The 22,663-nt window shown below is 41.2% G+C and overlaps 3 protein-coding genes across 6 annotated transcripts in view; 2 read left to right on the forward strand and 1 right to left on the reverse strand.

Moving 5' to 3' along the window:
- The window catches only part of ankfn1a (ankyrin repeat and fibronectin type III domain containing 1a), an 83,019-nt gene extending 81,104 nt beyond the window's left edge, over positions 1-1,915 (forward strand). For all 4 annotated transcript variants that reach the window (XM_032574782.1, XM_032574781.1, XM_032574780.1 and 1 more), the window contains one exon: positions 438-1,915. The gene's annotated coding sequence lies outside the window, so the exon portion shown is untranslated. The remainder of the gene's footprint in view (positions 1-437) is intronic.
- A 7,330-nt stretch (positions 1,916-9,245) lies between these two features.
- nog3 (noggin 3) lies at positions 9,246-11,030 on the forward strand. Its single transcript, XM_032573455.1, has one exon. The coding sequence runs from the start codon at positions 9,599-9,601 to the stop codon at positions 10,232-10,234; it is 636 nt and encodes a 211-aa protein (XP_032429346.1). The 5' UTR covers positions 9,246-9,598; the 3' UTR covers positions 10,235-11,030.
- Positions 11,031-15,756: 4,726 nt separating this feature from the next.
- LOC116727364 (chromobox protein homolog 2-like) lies at positions 15,757-22,602 on the reverse strand. The gene is made up of 5 exons (XM_032574754.1): positions 22,480-22,602; positions 22,352-22,395; positions 20,682-20,747; positions 19,603-19,672; positions 15,757-19,520 (listed from the first exon to the last, which is right to left on the reverse strand). The coding sequence occupies exons 1-5, from the start codon at positions 22,543-22,545 to the stop codon at positions 18,291-18,293; spliced, it is 1,476 nt and encodes a 491-aa protein (XP_032430645.1). The 5' UTR covers positions 22,546-22,602; the 3' UTR covers positions 15,757-18,290.
- Between the last annotated feature and the right edge of the window lie 61 nt (positions 22,603-22,663).

Here is a 22,663-nt window from a genome sequence, read left to right on the forward strand (position 1 = left end):
CTTGTGCTTCCTGTGGATTTTTATGTTATAAATGCACACAGACCACTGAAGTGGACACTAATGCATCATAAAATATACCATCAACTACTGGCCATCAGCTGCAAATGCAAGAAATTATTTTTGTTAAATACAATATGGCCGACAGACAAAAAAGCATGAGAACCGACCCGGTCCCTCCTTCTACTGTAGACGACTCTTGCAAGTAAAAAAAATATTGTGACATCAGATAACCCCTAAGGAACAATACTACTGATGTATTTTTCAAATAACAACTTTGTGTTTGGACAAAATTACAATTGATCACATAAAAATAAAAAATTTTAAAAAATCTATTTTTACAAAAAAAATGTTCCTACCTTTTTTTATGCCTTAAGAAAAAAATTTTTAAAAATGGAAAAAAAATTCTGACACAAAGGATCATAATTCATGCATCAGAGGGTTAGGCAGCAAATGTAAAAGAATAACATACTTCAGAGAGAAATCTAAAAGACTTCAATCCTGTTACGTTTTGTTTGACCTAAATGTTTTCCTGAAATTGGGGCATGAAATAAAGTTTAAGCACATACTCTTCAAGACCTTAAGGACTGTGGGGGAACCTTGTTCGCAGTGTTTGTTCTGATGGTTTGTCGGCTACTCTGTGGATGTTTCTAATGCGAAGCAGAGTCGCCATTCAGCAGAACAGCCTGAGTACGAACTTCTTCTTTCCACAAGAACGTCTGTGATACACTGAAACTATCGTCCTCGAAGCTGAACTCACTGACTCAAAAAGCAACCCTCCCTCCCCCCGGTTACCAGATTGATTTCAAGTTGCTGGTTCAACTCCACCACGCCTCAGAACCAATGGCATCGACTGTTACCGATAATAATCAATGCAACCAAGAACCCAGATCGCTGCACCCCCTTCAGGACATTTGCATTGTGACCCTTCAGGTCACCCAGGAGAAGAACTGGAGAAAAAAAATAAAAAAGAAGAAAGAAGAAGACATTTCGCCCAGTTCAGTTTATTTGTAAAGATTCCAGTATTTCTGGTGGCTCTCCCCCAACCGCCGTCCTCAGCATGAACTGAATGTAGGTTTTGATCCGTTTGTGACGATTCAATCAGTTGTTCTGAGCTGCTCGGATGTTTCAGTTAAAATTGGAAAAGAGAAAAAAAAAAAATAGAAAGGAACAAATCTATGTGTATATATTCTTACAAACAGATCGAACACCAGAGTCTTTATCACATGAAGTATTTTTTTATTCCTAAACCTAAAGATGGAATGTGGCCTGAGCTGTATTTTTGTCAGCATGATGTAGACCGTAGTCTTTGTTTTATTGGACTGACGCTTTGTGTCCGGTTTGTGCCTCGTTCGGGTCCGGCACGGTGACTTGCGCGATGCGCTCTGATCCTTCCGGTCCTTGTTCTGCTTTACACTTGATTACTGTAGTGTTTGCTGTTCTGTTTTTCCCCCCCGTTTTTCATTTTTTAATTTTTGTAAACCAACGTGAACCAAATCCTGCACCCGTTTTTTTTTTTTTTTTCTCGTAATGTTCGGGAAGTGATGACATGTGGACCTGCCGGAACATGCACACGTTCTCAACATGTATGCACAGTATTTTAAATCAGCGTTTTTCTAAAGTTTGCACATTCTGATCATGGAATAAAAGCTAATTGAATATTTGATGCAACAGGGCATTAACTGTGGCAGCTTCTGTGATTCTGAAGGCTGGTTCCCGGAGGGGTCGACGACGGAGACGTATGAAGTATTAACTTGTGAGTTTGGTCATGTTTGAATGTGTTATTAGTGAAGTGTCAGAGTTCAGCTTTACAACCAGACATGCACTAAATGTATTTACTTGTTTCTGCTGCAGGTGTCTGTACTTCTTTGGCATCTATCAGTTTTTGCTGAAATAAAAAAAAAAAACAACTATAAAATAAAAACATGGTGCAGTTGTACTCTGTGTTTTAGAGAAGCTAAATATCAGCCAAGTCTCCAAAAACCTGCATGCCCATTTGTTTGTTATATTGAAATATGCTTTAAATATTCATTTTTAAAATGCTAAAAGAGAGTAACAAGATTATTTTCTTGATTATAATCCAGATTTTTGCCTTCCATTGGCACCACCTGCCACGAGCCTGGAGGTATTTTTGAATTTGGGGTTCAAAATCTTTGCTCTATCAATTAATTAAAACTGCCGTTAGCCTGGATCGGTTCTAATTGTTTAGTTAAAACCGATCCAGACTAATGGTGGTTTAAAGACTATAATCTGTTGGATTAGCTCCAACTAAAGCAGATCGAAGCATTGAAAGGGATTATAAGATGCGAAATCGTTCTTATTGATTTGGTTTACAGTTGATGTCGCTGTAATTCTGGTTTCATATTCTGCATGTAATACTTTTTAATTCAGTTGTGATGTTACCTTCTTTACCAGCTCGGGATTAAGATTCAGGGTGGGACAAACATTTAATTGGTGCTAAAAGAAAATGTATTTTTACATAAATCGCATGATGACTCACTGAAAAGCAGAAATTTCACCAAAATACAAAAAAATAATCATGCTGACAGTTTTGTAGACCAACAATATTGTTAATACTGCAATGATAAACAGTTACTTTTTTTTTTTTTGTAAAACTTCTTTAGTAGAAATCTTGACTGTAAATTGGTGATGGTGACAAAGTTCTCCTGATGGCGTAAAAACGTAACTTAGCCAAAAGTTGGCTTTTGGTAAGATGTCATTGTTTATCCAACATCTTCCTTGAGTTACACACAGAAAAGTATAATCCACTTGTGCTTCTTAAAAAAAAAAAAAAAGCTGACCCTAATGAGAACAGATAAGAGGTTTTTAAAAAAAAACACCCTAAACCTGCCAGTAATCTGTAAAACATAGCTGTTTCATGAGGGACGGGCAGCAGTCAGACTCCGCACCGTTTCCGGTTGCTTTTGGGGGAAAGTGCGAAACTTCTGGAATCTCACACAGCTGCTGGAATCTCGTCCACTTCGGAGCATTCGACAGCACCGGTCCAAACCACAGGAACGCTGCTGAGGCGCAGCCAGAAACAGTCGTTCACTTTCACGAGTAGGAAATGTTTTTCTGGTCCCGACCCTCTAGGATCCAGCAAAGACTGAGGCAGACCGTCAGATCTGAAATCAGCTGAATCTTCACAGTTTTGGAAAGAAGAAAAATGTATTGCCATGATTGTATTTTTATTTTTTTTGTATAGATATCTGTTACAGCAGATTTAACATTTAAACACATTGCATAAGTATAAATATGGAAATATGTGTTACATTTTTTTTCTACACTATAAAAATACAAAATCTTAGCAAGTATTTTTGGTCTATAGATCCTAGTGAAAATATTTTAGTAAAGCATCAAGCAGGACAAGTAACTTTTCAGCAAGCTATGAGCGCTTATTTTAGTTAGAATATTTCCTTAATATTGATTTTTTTTAAAGTGCAAGGTATTTCACTTGTAACAAGACATTTTTCCAGGGTCGCTGAGGGCAAAGTGTGCAGATTTGACAATCTGTTTGATTTTGCTGTATAAAGCTTAGTGTTGGAAAGAGTAGGAGCTTCTTAAAGAGACCGAGGCCCAATTTCAAAGCTTCAATTTGCGAAGTCAACTTTCTTTTATCTTTCATACATTTGTTTGAAGATGACATAGTTATTTGATTGTGCTACAAAATGGCGCAATGTGCCTGCTAAACACATAACATTGTCCCGTTAATAAGATGAGAAGGAAAACGTTTCAGTTGACAGGAAAAATGGTTGTTGAAATATTTCCCTGTCTGACTCGACAGTAGCTGCGAAACCTCAGGTCTATGTTCGAGTCTCTGATTTATTTCTGAGGAAACAAGTCTGTCTGGTAAAAGTCGGTCTGATGGTAAGCAGTGAAACTTCGGAATGAAAAACATTACGTCACACTTAAACACCAGCAATCTCCTTCACTTATCATCAAAGTCCCGGAGCGACTGCTATAGGTTTTCATAGTTTCCAGTTTGCTGTTGTGTTGCCCCCCCCCAGCCTCTTCTCCTCTGCATGACATACAGACACCGGTCCACATGTTCCAAATCAGCCGGCCCTTTGATTTCACATCGCAAGGGCCGAGATACGGAGCGACGCCGTGGATCAGTGGCTCTGCGTTCATTGCGTGGACTCGTTCGGTTCTGATCTAGATGTTCCGTCTGAAGTTCGGATACAGCGGCGGCGTAATCTTAATGTCGAATCAGCCGAGGCCTCCCAGGATGATGGACAAACAGGCCGTCCATGTCGTTCGTGACCCGGCCAGATGAAGCCGAGAAAAGGATCTTTTGTTTGTTGTTTGTGTCGTTTCTTTCTTCTTTTTTTTTTTTTTTTTCCTTCCCCACAAGCAGCTGCTTTGATGGTGAGACGGCCGGGGCAATTTGGACGGTCCATTTGTGAGAGACGGCTTCAAGGTTGCAGAGACAGGTCAACTAAGCAATTACAGACACGAAAAACAGGCAAATGCCAGGCTTAGCTTTCGGTATCTAACCCACAAGTATCTAAAATGGCGTCAGCACTGACTCAATGTTCATGTTCAATCATTTGCTCGTTACTTAAAGTTTCCAACACGGTCAGAACGCTCGCCGATTCTACAGAGTTTAAGGGGGAAAACCATCATCCTGTTGAAGTGTCCGTCCAGGATGTCGCAGTGGGAGGGGGTCAGGGGGTTTGTGTTGCAGTCTAAAATTACTAATTTTGCGGCAACTTTTTCAAAACAGTTGTGGCCAAAGTTGGGATATCTTTATACTTTATGATCCTAAAATAATTAAATTGAAATTGTACATAATCTTCCCAAAAAAAAAGACAGGATTTTAACACAGTCAATAACATTTTTAGTAGCTTCTTGACATAGCGCCTTTTATAGAAAAAAACCCCATATCCTCAGGAGTTGTGCAAAAGACGAGTTCCATATTGGTCATTCCAGTTGGCATCAAATGTTTAAACAGTGTAAGAAAATCCTACAGAACATCTCAAACTGGAGAGAAGCAACGGGTGCTCCCAGTCAACCCAGGAGGGGTTATGAGGCCATTTCAGAACCACCGGAAATCCACTAATCTGCAGAGAGAGGCATTATTCGCAAGTGGGAAAACATTTAAAAACAGCTGCTAATTTTTCCAGGAGTGGAACTCCCAGCAAAAACAGACCTAGGTTGGAGCAAGTTCATGGCGGGTCAATCGGGCAAAAACTGACCACACGTAGCCTAGGGCTTGTCTTAGAAAAAACGGAAGGACAAAACATTTCTTAACAAGAGAGCAGAAAGACAAAACTTCTAGACAAAAGTCTAAATGAAACACAGGACTCCTAGACAAATGCTCTTTGTATAGATGAGACCAAAGCAGAGATGTTTTAGCAGTAACATGTTTAAGAAAATATCAGCACAAACAATTCACACCAGCTGTCAATAACGATGGGGGGGAGGGATGATGATTTGCGACTTGTTCTGCAAGTCGGTCATCAACAACCTCAGCGTAACGTTAGATTGTATCCTACAGTCGAATGTGATGCCATTTGTGACGTTTGGACCAAACTAGGTCATCAATATGACAATGATCCCAAACACAGCAGCAAGTCTAAGAAAGAATGACAAAAACAGGAAAAAAAAAATAATGATGATTCAATGGTTTAGTCAAAGTCTAGATCATGCCCTGATCGAAATGCTGTTTGACATGAAAAGTGCCATAAAGAATAAAATGTCTTCAACCCTCTGTGACCTGGAGCAGCTAAGTATTTTTTCCATAATCAGAGAGATTCCAGATGAAAGACCTTCCAAGTGAAACGCCCTTTAAAGCCCAATTTATTTACTTATTTTCAAATAAATCTGGTCAAATAAATTATTTACTACCAATAAAGCAATACATAAAATAAAAATTATTATAGTAGGGATCAATCGGACACTGTTTTATTGTCTTTTACAATAACTCTGACTCTGGCAGTGGATAACCGTATATAAAAGCTTTCAGAGTCGAAGGGAGCGAAGACTGTAAATCACATTGTTTTCAAGCTACAGAAGACTTTGAGGAATGTGTCCTAAACCTATCACATGCTTAATATTGTTCACTAGAAGGCCTGTATTTAGATTTCCTAAACTTGCAGAGAGCTTCCTAAACTTTCAAATAAACTCAAAGTTTCTCTGAGAGACTCGCTCCAAAGGTAAGTCGATGACAATCTGCAAAAACTGCGTCAAGAAGCTTGAATTGGACACCAATTTGTCTAATTCGCCTACGTTTTCAGTGGCTCCAGAGAGCCGGACTCACCCCATGACCTCAGCACACAGAGCTAACTTTTCTTACCACCCCTAAAAGTCCTTTAGGCCCTTAAATCATCCCAGTGTGAACTTAGGTCTCTCCCCCAAGAAACCCCTCGTGAGGGCGCCAGATATGAGAGTGGATGATAAAAAAAAAAAAAGGTTCACAAAGAAGAGAGAGAGAGAGGAAGTCTTATCTGAGCATCACCTCTCCGCCACCGACTTCCTGTGGGCGCAAGATATGACAGTTTAGCGGCGCCTGTCACACACTGTCACCACCATAAAATTACCCGAAATTCAGCCGGAGCCAGAGGCAGCGAGGGCGGCGGTGGTCACCAGAAGAAAAAAAAAAGCCCAGACTGTTGCTGCGTGTCTCTCTGTTCGCTCTGAGTGAGATCCTCCAAAATAAACACGGTTGCACATTCCTCTGTGTTTTTCAAAAGCAATCTCTTAGTCATCTGCGGCGTGACGCAGGGAGTCGCCGCACTAGAACGCAACGCTGCTCCGTGCTGCTGTCTGACCGCAACCGTTGCCAGTACATAAGTAAATGTGTTTCAAAACAAACACTTTATGTCAACTATGATTATATATGAGTAGGGGATTCAATGAGAAATGAATCCCCTGCTTTATTTTTGAATCATTTAAGACTAAATTGTCGGGGAGGTTTTTGTTTTCAGGTAGAAGTTGTTGATTTCAGTAGCTTCACGAGACATAGATTTTAGTATTAAGTATACAAATGAGAAAAACTAGGCGACATTTGGCGGACTGCTGGCAGCAGAATGTTTCAAAAAGAATAAAGAATTTGCATGATTTGAATGTACATGAACACTTGTGAGCATTAAAACCTGGAGCAGTTTGAGGTGAATCCGTGTCCATGCGGTATGGGTGGATAAATTAGAACAAAAATTCAAAAAAAATCAAACAAAAAGAAACTAAAAGCTTTTTGTTTAACAATCTGTCAGAATCAGAGAGAAACACAACTTGTGTGAAAAAAGTTCAATCCTGTGATGAATTGGATTATCTTCTGTAGGCCTTCCTCAGGATAAGAGAAATGTTTTTTAAAGATTGTCTTTTAAAACTTTTCTTGTAACAAAAAGGTGTCTGTGGAGTGAATTTTCTAGCTGCTGCGTTCTCGTGCGATTGCTGTCAGTAAATAGGCGACTAGCCTTTCACTTTCAACCTCTGTTACTTCGAAGTCTGGACAAAACCTTGCAGAAGTTTCAAATCCTACCAACACGGTTCCAGTGCAAAAAAAGAGTCGGCGAGTATGGACGTAGTTGGCTGTCAAGTCATTGCTTCTACAAATCAGGTCTTATTCTCTGATCAAAAACGGTTTCTTTGAAGTATTTCTGTTTTTGAGCCTTAACAGAACCTGAAGAGTCGGACAAGCCGAAGAAAGCACTGATCTGAAGTAGCCGTGGGCTAGCATCATGAAGGTACGCGAAGGTTTCAAACAGAGCAATGGAAATCATAATGTTCCTATGGTTTCCGTTTGGTTTGGTTTGGTTTGGTTTGGTTTGCCATAGCGAGTACATTCTCTTCTTTATTGTAATGGTTGTTTTAAAAGGCGAAAATCACTTCAGTGGTTCAACAGGACATTGTGCTCAGCCGTTTCTGTTGTCGTGTAAGATGAGCAAGCACAAACAGGTTGTTGTGTTTAACTAATTAGCCGCTCTAAACGTTTCTAATGCGCCTGGGAGATAAATTCAGACACTAGACTAACAACATGTAAGCCAAGGACTTACATGGCTACATATACATATCATTTAAAAATGGCCTGACAGAACCCCGAGCCAAGACATCCCTTGTTCTTGATGCTACTGCAAAATCATAAACGTATTTTTGTTTAGTTTCTAACGCAAATATCGTATTACACTTAAAATAAGTCCAAACTAACTCACAGGTTACTTTTTAGCAAGATGTACCGGCTTGTTTCAAGTCAGTAATTCTTTTTGAATACTAATAAAAGTATTAGTTTCACTAGCAGATTTTTATTTTTTTTTTACTTTTAATATTGGAGAAATAGCTTGTTTTAAGTGAAAGAAATTGGTCAGTGGAACTAATATGCTTTTGATCAATGTTATTATTATTTTTTTTTACTGAAAACAACCCCGTGTATCGTGCTGTGAAGTTACTTGTAAGTTAGTTTTGAATTATTTTAAGTGTAACAAGATATTTGCACTAGAAACTAGACAAAAAAAAAAACATACTTAGTTAGATTTTGTGTTTTTTCAGTGTGGCTCCATGCCACTCCAAACTATTAAACCTGGTCAATGCTGTGTTCAGCTGGTCCTAAAAGCTGTGGCAAACTTTAACCACCACTCCGTGGTTGGTGGTGGTTGTTGTGCAATATCTCAGTTGAATCTTTATGACTAATATGGCAAAAACAAACAAAAAACAGACAGGAAGGAGCCCTAAGGAGCAGGAAAGTGAACCGACTCCGTCCCCACTGCGTGGATTAACAGGAAGTCTCAACTAAACCATGTGGCTCACAGAGTCATGGTGCAGCAATGAGAGTTTTCTTCACGTAAGGGGAAATATGCGCAAAACGTTGCTTGTTCAGTGCAGCACTGCAAAAACACAAATCTTACTTGGTCTAGTTTCTATAGTGCAAATATCTTAGTACACCTTAAAAAGGACAAACCCGTCTCACAATTAACTTTCCAGCAAGATACGAGTCAGTTTAAGTCAATAATTTCTTGATATTGATATATACTGTATATGTATACTGTAAGTACCAGTTCCATTATCAAATTATTTGATAAATAAGACATTTTCCGGTGGAACTGGTACTTTTTCGTCAATATTAATGAATTTCTGACTTAAACAAGCTCCCACATCTTGCTGAAAAGTTACTTGTAAGTTAGTTTTGCCTTATTTTAAATGCACTAAGATATTTGCACGAAAAAAAAACAGAGCAGAGAGACACTTGGTAAGACTATAAAATGACCCAGACACACCGAACCTCAGCTTGTTTCTACTTCCTCCTGATCACTGAACCGTTATTCCCGCTCCCGGCAACTTCATCCTTTCTTCGCTCCCAAAAAGAATCCGCCACCGCCGGTGCGTAAAGTGCGCGGAGGTGTGGCTCGGTTTGGATGACATCAGCCTCCTCCTGCCGAATATGTGCGCGCAGCGGGAGTCAGATCGACACAGTTCGGCTCCGGCAGGACCAAGGAGCCTGCAGCCACCATGAAGCCCGGAGCCCGGAGCTGATCCCGGACTTAGTCCTGCCTGGAGGTGGGTTGAACTCCCTCGTGGATTCTCTTCTTCTTTTTTTTTTCTTTTTTTGTGGAGAAGACCAGGAGCTCTGCTGGGGATCTGTGGCGATCGGAACCAGACAGGGGGGATGGATCCCTCCCGCTGGCTCCTGCTTTTTCTCTCTCTGGCGCTCTGGATCCAGGACGGGATGTGCCAACACCTGAACCACTTCATCCGCCCCATCCCCAGCGACTCCCTGCCCGTGGAGGTCCTGAAGGAGGAACAGGACCCGCAGCTGGACCCGAAGGAGAAGGACCTGAACGGGACGGAGCTGCGGAGCCTCCTGGGGAGCCACTTCAACCCGGACTTCATGTCCGTGTCCCCGCCGGAGGACCTCTACGAGGACGACCCGGATCAGAGCCCGAAGCTCACCGGACCGATGCCGAAAGAGATCCGAACCCTGGAGCTGGAGGTGCTGTTCGGCAAGAAGCAGAAGGCGAACCGGAAGCTGCGCAGGATGCTCTGGGCCTACACGCTGTGTCCGGTGGTTTACGCGTGGACCGAACTGGGCTGGCGGTTCTGGCCGCGCTACCTGAAGGTGGGCAGCTGCTACAGCAAGCGGTCCTGCTCGGTTCCGGAGGGGATGACGTGCAAACCGGCCAAAGCGACTCATTTGACTTTCCTGAGGTGGCACTGCCCGCAGAAAAAGGTTCCGCAGAGGTGCGCCTGGATCCACATCCAGTACCCAGTCATATCCGAGTGCAAATGCTCCTGTCCGAACTGAGGAGAACCGGCTCCGGATCCGCAGAACTGTTCAAAAAAAAATCTCAGAGGAGAATCGCTTTCTGCGTCTTCAGATTGCTGTATTACTTCGGGACTAAACTTTATAAATGATGGTCAGTTGTTGTTTTTTTAATAATCTCTGCTCTACTGTATTAATATAAACCATATGTGTCATATGTGTTTCTTATTTATAAGACTGAGTTAAACAGTTTTCAGTCAGTTTTCAGGAAAATTGCCTCGATGAATTTTTCAGAATTTGCCGCAGAGAAGTTCAAAACTCGGAATTAATAAATGAATTCCCGTTTGAGTCCAAAGGCGACTGGGTTTGAAGCTGAAATGTTCTTCCGCTGTGGGATCAGATGATGGTCAGAAACGAATTATTTATCACCCGGCTTTATTTGTAATTGGATTATTGAACTGTTCATGATCACAACGTCTGGTTCCACAACAAAGTTCCCATTTAGTTTGAAATGGACAAAACTCATGTGAAATTTGAAAATTGGAATCAAATGTAAAGAAATATTTTTGATAACGTTTGATCTATTTCGGCAAAACTGTGGTGTTTTAAATGCCATAAAAGAGATGACAATCCCCTATTTTTATGAGGGGGCAAAGGGGTCAAATGCTTAAAATAACTTTTAGAGAGAGATGTGAATTGTTTACAGTACTCCACATTTTTACAATAAATTCATAGAATCTTGATATTTGTACCAAAAAAAAGACACGTTTCTGTCATTTCACTTGTAAAATACCAAAAAAATTCAGACTTCTTCAATAAATGTTTTTTATAACTATCAGTTGGAAAGTTGTCTGTTTTTAGCATTGATGTCCATCATTTTTAATACAAGTGACTTAAATGCCATTTATAACACAATATTTCTAAAAGAAAACATGGTATTTTCTCATCTACAGTTGTGGCGTTACAAAAGGGAATACTTTTTGCTTAAATGTATTTTAAAATGGGCAACAATATGTTGGTTTGAATTTGACACCAAGCTGGACTTAAGCATCTTGGGGGGGAAGAGAAGCGTGAACCATAACAAACAAAATCATTTTTTAATTTGAAACCAATAACGTTTTACCATCCAGAGCTTTCTTTCTTTTTGTAATGTTCCTCTGAGTATATCCATTTCCAATTTCCTGAACTTGCAAATAACACCGATACAATATAAAAACGCGTTGTCATGGATACAACAGTTGTGCTTTCTTCTTGTTTCTTGTTTTCGGGGGTTTTCCAGGCTCAAATTCCCCAGACTTCTTTCTGCGAATTGTTGGCATAGTTTATGTCCTGCTGCAAATATTTACACAAATGTTGCTCAAATTATTCATCTAAAAAAAAAAAATTTTAAAAAGAGGTATTCAAACCCCAGTGTTTCTGTAGTTTTACAGTTAACATCTAACTTTAGGATTCAAATGTAGTCAAACGGTTTTCTGGTTTTTGTTGTCTGTAGGTATCAAAATTACTTTTGGGATCCAAATATTATAGTGCCAGTGCAGTCACCCGTAGAATAATTGCATGTTTATGTTTTTAACTTAAATGTTTGGTTCTGGCAGAAAAAAATATTTTTGATTACATATTTATACAGGATTGTATGGAAAACTAAGCATATTCAGGCAAACTGTGCTCAATTTTGATATTTTACTCTATACTGCAGGGTTTTTTTGTGTTTTTTTCCTTTATGAATAGATTAATTAGTTAATAATTAGTCCTGCACTTTGCACCGATAAATAAATATAATGCAAAGAAGATACTACTGGTTTCTTCTTTCATCAGAAACTTTTTTGTAAAATGTGAATGATTCCTTCAACAACAACATACTTATATAGCAACTTCCCTGAGGTACTCCATCTGAAAAAAAAGGTTTAAAGAAAACTATACAATTTTTATACAAAGTATTTGCACCAGTTAGAGGCACCGTTGCCTTGCAGCAAGAAGGTCCTGAGTTCCATTCCCAGCCTGATGTCTTTCTGCATGGAGTTTGTTCTCTCCGGATACTCCGGCTTCCTTCACAGTCCAAAAACATGACTGTCAGGTTAACTGGTTTCTCTAAATTCTCCTTAGGTGTGTGTGTGTGTGTGTGTGCGGGTGCGTGTGTGTGTGTGTGTGTGTGTGTGTGTGCATGGTTGTTTGTCTTTGTGTTGCCCTGCGACGGACTGGCGACCTGCCCAGGGTGGACCCCGCCTCTCGCCTAAAATGTCTCTCTGGAGATAGGCACCAGCACCAGGGTGTAAGAAGATGGTTTTATAGTATTTACAAAAATTATGAGAATTTCTGCCTCCCCCTTGTTTTCTGAGCTGTAACCGAAGCTTTAATGAATGTAAAACACACCGTAGGGTGCTAGGCTAACACTAGAAGGAAGCTTCGGTGGCCTCACAGCTGACTGCTGTCGACATAAACCATGGTCAGGTTTAGACAGACAGGATGAGTAAGGTGTCCGTTCCACTCCAGTTCGTCTTTGGATTGAAGAAGACATAAACCAAAGTCTTCCAAAGATACCGCTGTCTGAGGAGATTCTCTTAATAGCATGGGGAACATCAGATAATTGAGGAGGTTTCAAAGTATTCTCCTGTTCGCTATTGATAAGCCAGTAGCTGAGTGTGTCTGAAGGCTGTTAATGCTGTCTGATGACACAGATCACATGTTCATGCCTCCACCTGTCTGCCACTGTGAAGGTGACCTGCAGAGAGCCCTGAAAGCCGGACATGTCGCTACAGTCTGCTGAACTGTGTGCCAACATACACAGCCTGCTACCGTCAGGTAATACCAGTCAGTGACTGGGAGGCTGCTTGTACGTGCGAGTGTATATGTGTGTGTGTGTGTGTGTGTGTGTGGGATTGTGCGTGGGTGTGTGTGGGTGTGTGTGTGTGGCAGGGAATGTTTGGGTGGATTTACAAAATCCCGGTGGAGTGAATTCTCCAACTCTCACAAAATGTTTGGATGTGTTTTAACTCAATGTCAAGGTGGGAACGTCTCAGCGATGACCTTAGGGAAGCAGCTGGGAGAGGGTTGATAACAGTGGAACAAAGAAAATATGTATTATAGCTAATAATCCCAGGAGTGGACATCCTACTTGAAACATCCAAACTCAAAGATTAGGGACTGCCTTAATGAAAACTATGGCAGCAGAACAAGGAGCTAAAGTGGACTGGTGGTTTGGACATCATGTTTGAGGCTCTCTGTTGGACGTTCTTAGTGGTTTCTGTGTCTAACATAATTTTTTGGATGTGCCTTTTACGTTGGCTGGTTGTTGCTCCCAGCCAAGAATCCTTTTTAACCAGCTTCAGGGTTGGTTTTAAACTTTTGGACTCAATCCCAATTTTTTACAGCCTTTTAAAGCTTTTACCCGTTTTGTTCCTGAACAGGTTTGTCCAAGAAACTGGAACATAAGAACTTTCTGAATAAAATTTCTGCCTCTCCCGTTCAGTCCTAGTGTGGGTCAAACGTAGCAAGTAAGCACAAGTGGCCATTTATCCGTGAGTTTGGGCCTTTGTTGGGCCTTTGTTTTATTTTTCCCCTTTTGTATCACAACTCAGCAGGCGTTGACCTGAAGATGACCCTTCTGGATGTTTCACTGTCTTTGTCTGTTTGATTAAACCTTAACCAATTTCTCTGGGAATGATAAAGTTGTGTTCTCTGTATCTGTCATCCCATGACAGACTACTTCAGGTGCTGCTCCTCCGCCATGAAAGACATTTTCTGGCTCATGTACAGATACCAAATTACATCCCGAACACATTTCATCAACACTTCAACCCGATTCTGCCGAAACCTGATCTCTTCCTCTTGTGGGAAAGTGTTTAATGATCAGCAGGCGGTGCTAATAATTTTGACTCTCAATTTCTTTCAATCAACCATTTTTGACACGCAGACAGAGGGAAACAGTAGCAGGTTCAATTTACAACAATGTTTCTTATTCGTAATGTCCAGAAAAAAATCAAACAAAATATATAAACATTAGATATCCAGCAGGGGGCAGCAGAGTTGGTCAGATTAAGAGTGTATTTTCCATTGGGACTGCAGGTCTTGGGTCAGGGCAGGTCACACACTGCCCCACAGAGTTCTCACTGTTTAGCCCACTGTGAGGGGCCCGCTTCGTCGTCTCCTGCTCCTGACAGGGACTCGCTTCAGGAAAATTCCACCTCTCTGCTTTGACTGAGCAGAAATCTGCATCGGCTTCATGGAGCGACAGCATCTGCTCACAACATACATGATTTTCATGCTTGCAGTGTTCAGTCAGGGTTAACGTTGCTCTGTGCACGGTCCTGTCTGTCACACAGGGTCAGTTTGAGTCTGAGAGCTGGAATTACACTGGAAAAACAAAACGCATTTAGTAGTTTAATGAGTTGGTTCTCTATGAAATGCTCTTCTGGCAGATATTACGTTTGTAAAATTTCCCTCTAACGTCTGGTGGGAATGTAATCGTGTTCAGTTTTATTTACATAGATTTAGCTTACGCAAATTGTCATCTCAAGGCACTTTACTCGACCAACGCTTTCAACTTTTAGAAAACTCCAGGAAGCACCAACAAACCTGAGGGGCTTCATTAGGAACACAAGGAACAGTGAGATCTTTTACATATGATGCTGTCTGATCATTAAGGGCATTAATTGTAATTTTAAATTGTATTCTGGATTCAATACAGAGGTAATAACAAAAAGGTGAAATTGTACTTATAAAAATTTACAATGATCCAGCTTTTAAATATTTAACTAAAGAGTTTCACAAACGTTTAAAGAAACGGGCCAATCTTGAGGATCTTAACTTCATGGACACAGAGTCACAACAACACAGCAATGAAGTTTTCCACATCCACCTCTCTCCTTCCACACTTTTCTTTAGTTATAGTTCAATCATGAGCTGAAGACTTAATAACTAATAAAAACAAAGAAAATAGTGTCAAAGAAAACAAGTTAAATATGTTCTGGAAGAATATGCGAGCAAGCATTGGTATAATTTATTTTTATTTTATATTGACCGGCTAGGCATGGATTTTTCCACATTTTGGGTGGACGTTTTAAGAGTTATTGAAGAAAGTGAAGTTTTAATGAACAAAGAGAGAAATGGCCATTAAAACTCACGTGAGCTGCAGAGCAGCCAAGTCACACTAAGAGGTCATAAATCAGCAAATGGATGCAGTTTGGTTTTTTGAAGTCGTGGCTGCTTAAAAACGGTTTAAGATCTGTCGCTCTGTCTAGTGTGGTTTAGTTTTGGATTTTCATGGTTGCGTTATGATCCAGGTGTGTACAGAAATGGACACAAATACTACTTAAGCATCCTCAAATTAAAAAAACATGCTGTCCTGTAAATTTGGCAAACGCATTAGTTTTCACTGTTTTAACTTATTTTAAAAAAATAAAACTGCAATGATTTCATATTTTCCCGATGCATTTTAATTTATTTATTTAAGAATCCTTTTTTTTTAGTTGCCATTTCCAACACCATCCACTTGATTTGTTGGCTGATGTTTCCTGAGGATGATGCAGAGACACCTGCTGGTAGGAGACAGGAACTACACAAAGAGCGACCAGTTGTTACGCTTTATTTCCCGAATCCTTCAGACGGCAGAGGCACACAGGCTACAAGGAATCTGAAGCTAATCAGCCGACATGAGCACCAGATCCATATCAGATATCACATCATGGAAAAAAAAAAATCCCCCACGTATTTACAAATATAAATAACACATAATTCAAATTCAAAATACACTGCAACGATGTGTGTATTACAAATGGTACAAAACTGGTTTAAGTGATACTGGGACGTTTCCGTCAGCTTACATCTGTACTGTGCTTAGTGCGGGAGATACTGTCCACGATACAAGTCAGAACAAAAGAGTTCACATTCAATACACCTTTGGTCCAAAGACGGAACACAGAGAACTCCGATGGGAGTTCTTCAGGAGAAGCTCAGACATAGAAAAAAATGAGGTCCAGGATAAAAGCGAGAGTCTAGAATCAAACTCTGGAGAGGAGCAGGAAGGTTTGAACAGATCGCTGGTGGGAAGCTGGGAGGTGGCAGTGGAAGTCCAGCTGAGACCTGAGGACCTGCAGAAGAGTTAATAACGTCCATCTGATGGTTTCTAGAGTCTACATGCTGACAGTAGATTCTTACAAAATCCTATTTCAACACAGACTGTTGTACTTTAATGGCGGCTGACATTGAACCGGAGTCAGATCCTTCCGATTCAATTCAAATCAAGGAGAAAAGACTGAGTTTGAAATGAAAATAATCATTTTCAAACAGTTTGTCCTAAAAGAGGCATGGAAGAAGATACATCTCAAACAGTGTCATTACAGAAAGCTTAAAGGACCATTATTCGCTTCTTTGGGGTGATTTCTCAAAAAAAAAAAAGTCCTTAAAACAAAAATACAGATATTTCATTCAAGTACATATAAAGCTCAGCTTAGGAATGAGCCAAATTAAATTTTTATAAGAAGCTAAAAGGTTTCCTTCACTGATGATCCAGGTCAGAGGTAAGTATTTTTTTTTTTAAATGGCAAGATCACCTGACTTCTTTTACTTTGAAATTAACACCAAAATAATATCTGCAAAAATGCATCAGAATCCCTGACTGTCCCTAATTAAACCGGTGAAGACTTTCTTTATGGTATAAGAATTTCCTGGTTCAATATTTCACCTCAAAGTCGAACAAATCAAGCAGGGACACGCCCAACGTGAGTTGGCCTTACAGCGAGCAGAAGTCAGAAGAGACGGAGTGGTGAATGCTACAAAGATGGCTTGCTGGTCGTTTCACCTCTTCGCCATTTAGTACCTTCGCTGCTCCGGTCATTTCGTACACAACTAGTTCAGGTCAAAAGGGAGCGGGTATGGGTTGTTTTGTGTTGAGATGGCATCAACTTGTACCAGCCAGGTTGATGTTTTGTACCTGCTTTGCCAGCCAAAGAGGTTATTTTGCATAATCTACTCCCAGCTCACAGAAAGGAAACGTGATTGTACATCTCCAGTAAATCTCTAACAGCAGATCACCATTATTTGTATTTAGCAGTTTTCATGAATGGAAATAAAGAACCAAAATAAATGAGAATAGAGTAGAACTTGAAGGTTTCAGATAATACCACCTTTAAGTTATAGTTGAGCATTTTTATGATAATTTATCTTCATTATTGAGAATAAATAATTAACTACAATGAACTGACATGACATTGACTAAGTATATGGGTATGAACTGGGGAAGGAGCAAACTGACCTGGAGCTACTAACAATCATTAAACCAAACAGTGTCAAGCTTTATGGGCATCTGGTCTCCTTTGTAGCCACACAACAGATTACTGGCCATCTAACGACATGTAAGGAACCTTCTGGTACCAGTACTTGTAAGTCTTGCAGAAAGCCTGAAAAACCCACAATGGAGACCAAGATCACAGATTGGAAAGAAAACAGACTAGAAGCTGATAAATACAGTCATGAAGATAACAGCTCAAGCCAAAAAACAAGAGGGAAACAACCGTGAAGATGAGTGATTACTGAGCTGATGTGAGGACATGATTTAGTTTCACTGATGCTACAGCTTCAGCTTATATACAATAACAAAACAGGCTGGAGTTAATCAGTTAATATTTCCCAGCTTTAGGTTTGCAAAACAACACCACCTGCTGACATGAACTGAGAACTGCAATATAGAGTTCCAGATGGCATATTAAGTATTATATTACTTCTTTTACTCACCCATTCTCAAGGCATATCACAGATAAAACCTAACTAAGGGCGGAAACACACCACAGACTGATCCAATCCTCTCCACGACCTAGAACTGCTGTCAGCAACAAAATATCAGCATATCAGAGCAGCCCAGACTCCTCCAAAGTCTAGAACCTGACCAGATTTTCCAAGTTTTCCCATTGATGGACTGAGAAACCCCTCAACCATCGCAAGCATGGTTGTAAAGAATAACCCAACAACCTCAAACAAACCTTCATAAGCTCCTCCGTTAGACTTGATCAGAGTCCAACTGCGGTTTGACTTGGAAAAAAAACTTATTCAAAGTTCCTTCCTCAGCAGGGGCTGAAACGAGATTTCCGGGTCTTTTTCTTTCTTTTTAGTGATTCCGGGAGTTGAAGAATCCCACGCTGGTTGGCGACTCCTTCACAGTCACCGTGATGAAGTTGGCCGTGACGTCAGTTACAAAGACGTGCTCCATGAGGCTCCTTGCCGGCCTCCAGTCCGTTTCCGTGTCCGACTCGGCGGTGTTGCTGCTGACGCTCGGCCTCGTGTCGCCGGGAAACGATGAGGGGTCGTGTTCCGACTCGCTGCTGCTGGTATCGTCCGAATCGCCGGTGCTGAGCTCATTCAGGTTGCGGTTCTGAGAGCTAGACCCGTGTTTGTGCTCCTCCTGCCTGCTGCCTCCTGCGGGTTGCGTTCTGCTCCGTCCAGGTTCTGCGGCACCGGACCCAGAGCGTTGCCCACCGGCTGTGGTTCCTTTGCTGACACCGGTGCTGCGTGAACCCCCTTGCAAACCACCGCTTCCCGGAAGCTTACCGACACTCTGCAGGTTGAGCGCTCGTAGATTCAACGCCTGGCTGGTCCGCTCTCTGGGCGTTGGTGAAGGTGACTGTTTGGAGAAACTAGAGTTCTGCTGTTTGTGTTGAACCAAGCCAGACTGACCGCCCACGTTGTCATGCCTTCTGTGGGTCAGCGGGGGGCGTTGCGCCGCTATCGGATGTCCTCCAAAGCTGCTGTGGAGACCGAGAGGCGCTGGTTTCTGAGCAGATCCTTTAAAGGCGTCCGCTCTGACGCTTCCTGTTTCGGAGACGGCGCGTCGCAGTTCAGATGGCTTCTGTGACGGACTGCCTTTGTTGTGGGAGGACGAGGCGGACAGAGAGCGGCCGGCCCAGACGCAGTTAAGGGATCCGGGTTTGGAAGTGGAGCTCTGAGAGAAGGAGGAGGCGCCCTCCTCTCTGGAGCTCCGGCTCAGCCCAGGGTAGGTGAAGCTGGCCGGCTGCAGGGGCTTCTTCACACCGGGCCGTGGCTCATCTCTGGGCGACCTGATTGGCTGGTGGTGGCGTGGAGGAGAAGGAAGACTCTTTCCCTGCCGCAATGCCTTCAGGTCCGGGTGCAGTGGCTTCCTCCCACGCTTCTTCTTATGCGGCGGATCGGGCTTGGCCAACAGGATCTGAGGCCGCTTCTGGGGCACGGGGTGTATACGAGGACTTTGCTTGGCCTTCTTCACATGATCGTCGTCATCCTCCTCGGAGGAAGAGGAGGGCTCGGATGAGAGGCCGAAGGAAGAGGAGGAGGAATGGCTGTCCTTGGTGTCAGCAGGTGGAGGCTGAGGACGAGATGAGGACGAATGAGCGGAGATAAAGACGAGACAGCGGAGTAAACATGACGAACCAATGTGGTTCAGTTACCAGGATTTTCCTGGGTCGTCCTCTGGGCCGTTTTCCTTTCTTCTGAAACAGAAGTTCCCGTTCTTGTTCTCTAAAACAGTCAGGAACAAAGATTGGATCAGGTCTTCCATATCCAGTGTATTAGAAAAGATTCAAACCTTTTGTTGTTGGTAGGGGCGCACAACAAATCTGCTGGTGAGCGGAATCTGACACTTAAGAGTCTGAAAAATTAACCTTTCTCTGGGCAATGAATCCATCTTATACAACTACTATCAGACAGCAAACCTCTTCAGTGTGGAGGCTATTACTGAGTGAAAATGACAATAAATGAACGATCTAGTAGAATGCAACAGTAAATACAAGCTTCTTTTTTTTTAAAATATGAAGTTGGCCACAGCTATTATTTATTTAAAGTTGAAAAAAATAACAGTAGCTCTGTAATGTGATGAAAATTATGTTTTCAAGCATGCAGAAAACTATATTTTTTATTAAAAAAGGAGTAAGAGGATGATATGCTGCAATTCTATTCAGTTAGCTTTTATTTATAGACCCACCCACATCCTGTTAACTGTATATGTTCAGTGATATTTTTTTTTTATATTACAGATATTTACCATGACAAAAAACAACTACAATACTGACATTATTTCCTGCTTTAGTTAAAAAAAACCCCAATCCTCAGTTGCATCATTATCACAAGCCCAAAATATCGTCCAAGCCTGACTTATTTGGCCGTTATGTTGAAAAGCTCAGAAACATGTGTCATTAATGTTAATGTTGTGAGTCCCCATTTTATTTTACTATAAACATCATTTAGATGACGTCACATTTTTATTATATCCAGGTGGTAGAGGGGGAGAGAAAGGATTCCGCTGTCCATGTTCAAAAACAAATTGCTCATCAGTTAAAATTGGAATTGGCAGGTCAGAGCGCTACCAAATGTAATAGGCCTTAAACTCTGTGAACAATGCAAGCTCTGATTAATCATTTTGTTGGGATTGGAAAGATTGTTTTTTATTTGAAATGTTTTTCAGAAAAAAAAAACAAACAACATTGTTTGTTTTATAGCTGATGGATGCTATAAAACAAACGTCTCTCACCTCTTATGAAAAGCTGCCAGCAACCTCGGGTCCAGAATGTTCTCTTCAGGCTCCCAACTGTTGTGCCTTAAGAAAAAAAAAAAACCCCATCAGTAATCAGCTTCAGTCTCTCCAGATAGTTTGTACACAGATAGTTCATTCTAGGAAGGAAATCTGTGGTGATTTTCCATTCACTGCTTCCTCCGCCCCTTCAGCATTGGAAAAGGCCATAAAATAAGTCAAAGGACAGCTTGATTAAGAATAATATGGCATAAAAAACATGCAATTAGTGTTTATAAAATTCCCCAAATGCTTCCAAAGTTTTCCCTATAAACAAAAACAGCAACCCCGCAGCAAACTGTGTGTCCAGCATAAACACCATGCAGTTCAAGCCTCTCGCAGTCAACTGGACTTTAACGGACTCAAATGGCATAATGTTCAGGGTTTCCTCCAGTGTATTATAAGCCTGGAGGGCCACCAGGCTTTACTTGTGCCCCCACCAGGCTAAGCATTGCTTATTTCTTTCTTTTTAAAATTTTCAAGACTTTATAGTTGGTGATCAGGTATTAATCTTCCAATAACACATAATTATCAAGTAATATCTTCAAATTTCCTGTCAACTTAAAAAAAAAAATTTAACTCCAAGACACGACGGGCCGCTAAATGAATGACTGCCATGGCAACCAACCACCAGGATTAGCAGGTTTTCTGAGGGAAACCCTTGATATTTATACAGCAGTTGTTCATGAAACAAAAAAAAAACATCATGTAGGTTTTACAACTCTAGACAAATTGTATCTAGTAAGATAGGAGCAAAAATTGCTTCCTTGTATAGTAAATGTGGTTGATATCTGCACTAGGTATTAATAAATTACAAAGATCAAAGCAAAGCACCTAATTTAGGCGTGTCTGGACATGCTATGAAGAACAATGTCCAGACAAAATAAAAGCACCCTTTTATTTTAGCTGTTCCAATATGCTTACAGTCAACTGAAGGCCTAAAGAGTTATAAGTAAGTAAGCGTGTAGGTTTTAGGACATTTCATAAAAGGGATTTGCTCGTTAATAGTTCTTCACTGACCTTATTGAGAAGCTAGATTTGGGCATTTCTATATGAAATAATAATAATAATAAACATGGCTGAGATTGTAATTAAAAACGTTAAAAGACTGTAGAAAAACAGATGAATGAAAAACAGAAATAAATAGGCAACACAAAGCAAAAGCAGGCTGATTACTGGTTCAAAAACTAACATCCAACCAGTTTCTTCTTCCAGGTCCGGTTCAATTAATGTTCTGACGATTTTACTATTTTATCTACATTAATTTCGCTGAAATGTTATTTTTTCTTCCTTTTTCGTGCTCATTAAAGAGGTCTCTGACCGAAATATATCCACATAGTTCTGGTCTCGATCTTGTGTCCGACTCAGGCTGGAGTTGATACTAGTCTAACAGAATCCAGCTGATATGGGTTCGGAAGGTACCACCGGGTTCCTGGCCTGCAGCTTAAACAATCTCTCTGTGTGTTAGCAGTTAGCCAGTGGTTCTGGTTTGGCTGTTAAAACGACCGGAGCCGCAGTTTAAACAACATATTTGTGAAAGCAGTCAACAGCCAGTACTAGTTCGGGCGGTACCAATCCAATTGGCAATGTAAACACCGTCTTTGTGTTAGCAGCTAGCCGCAGCTACTCACTTGGAAGACCAGCCTCTCCACTTCACCAGATACTCGAACTTTCCCTGCAGAGACACACACAGTAAGCACAAGAACCGGAACCAGAGCACACAGAGAACTATGGACTCACGGTAGAGTCCGGTTCTTACCTTCCTCTGCCGTTTGCTGAGGATACACTCAGCATCGAATACCTGGCCCACCGTTACCCCCTCCATCACTGCTGCTGTCGCGCGGTCTGGACTCTACCGGCCCCCGTAGCTCATCCCTACTGGTTATGTCCGACAGTAACCTCTGACAATCTTTCCTTACAGCTCACTTTCTGAACACATATAA

The sequence above is a fragment of the Xiphophorus hellerii genome, chromosome 10 (genome assembly GCF_003331165.1).
Source record: "Xiphophorus hellerii strain 12219 chromosome 10, Xiphophorus_hellerii-4.1, whole genome shotgun sequence".
Lineage (NCBI taxonomy): Eukaryota > Metazoa > Chordata > Actinopteri > Cyprinodontiformes > Poeciliidae > Xiphophorus > Xiphophorus hellerii.

Coding starts and splice junctions, on each gene's coding strand:
- nog3 (XM_032573455.1), top strand. CDS start 9,599: ATGGATCCCTCCCGCTGGCTCCTGCTTTTTCTCTCTCTGGCGCTCTGG.
- LOC116727364 (XM_032574754.1), bottom strand. CDS start 22,545: ATGGAGGGGGTAACGGTGGGCCAGGTATTCGATGCTGAGTGTATCCTC. Junction 22,396..22,479: donor TCAGCAAACGGCAGAGGAAG/GTAAGAACCGGA, acceptor GTGTCTCTGCAG/GGAAAGTTCGAGTATCTGGT. Junction 19,673..20,681: donor CTGGCAGCTTTTCATAAGAG/GTGAGAGACGTT, acceptor TGACTGTTTTAG/AGAACAAGAACGGGAACTTC.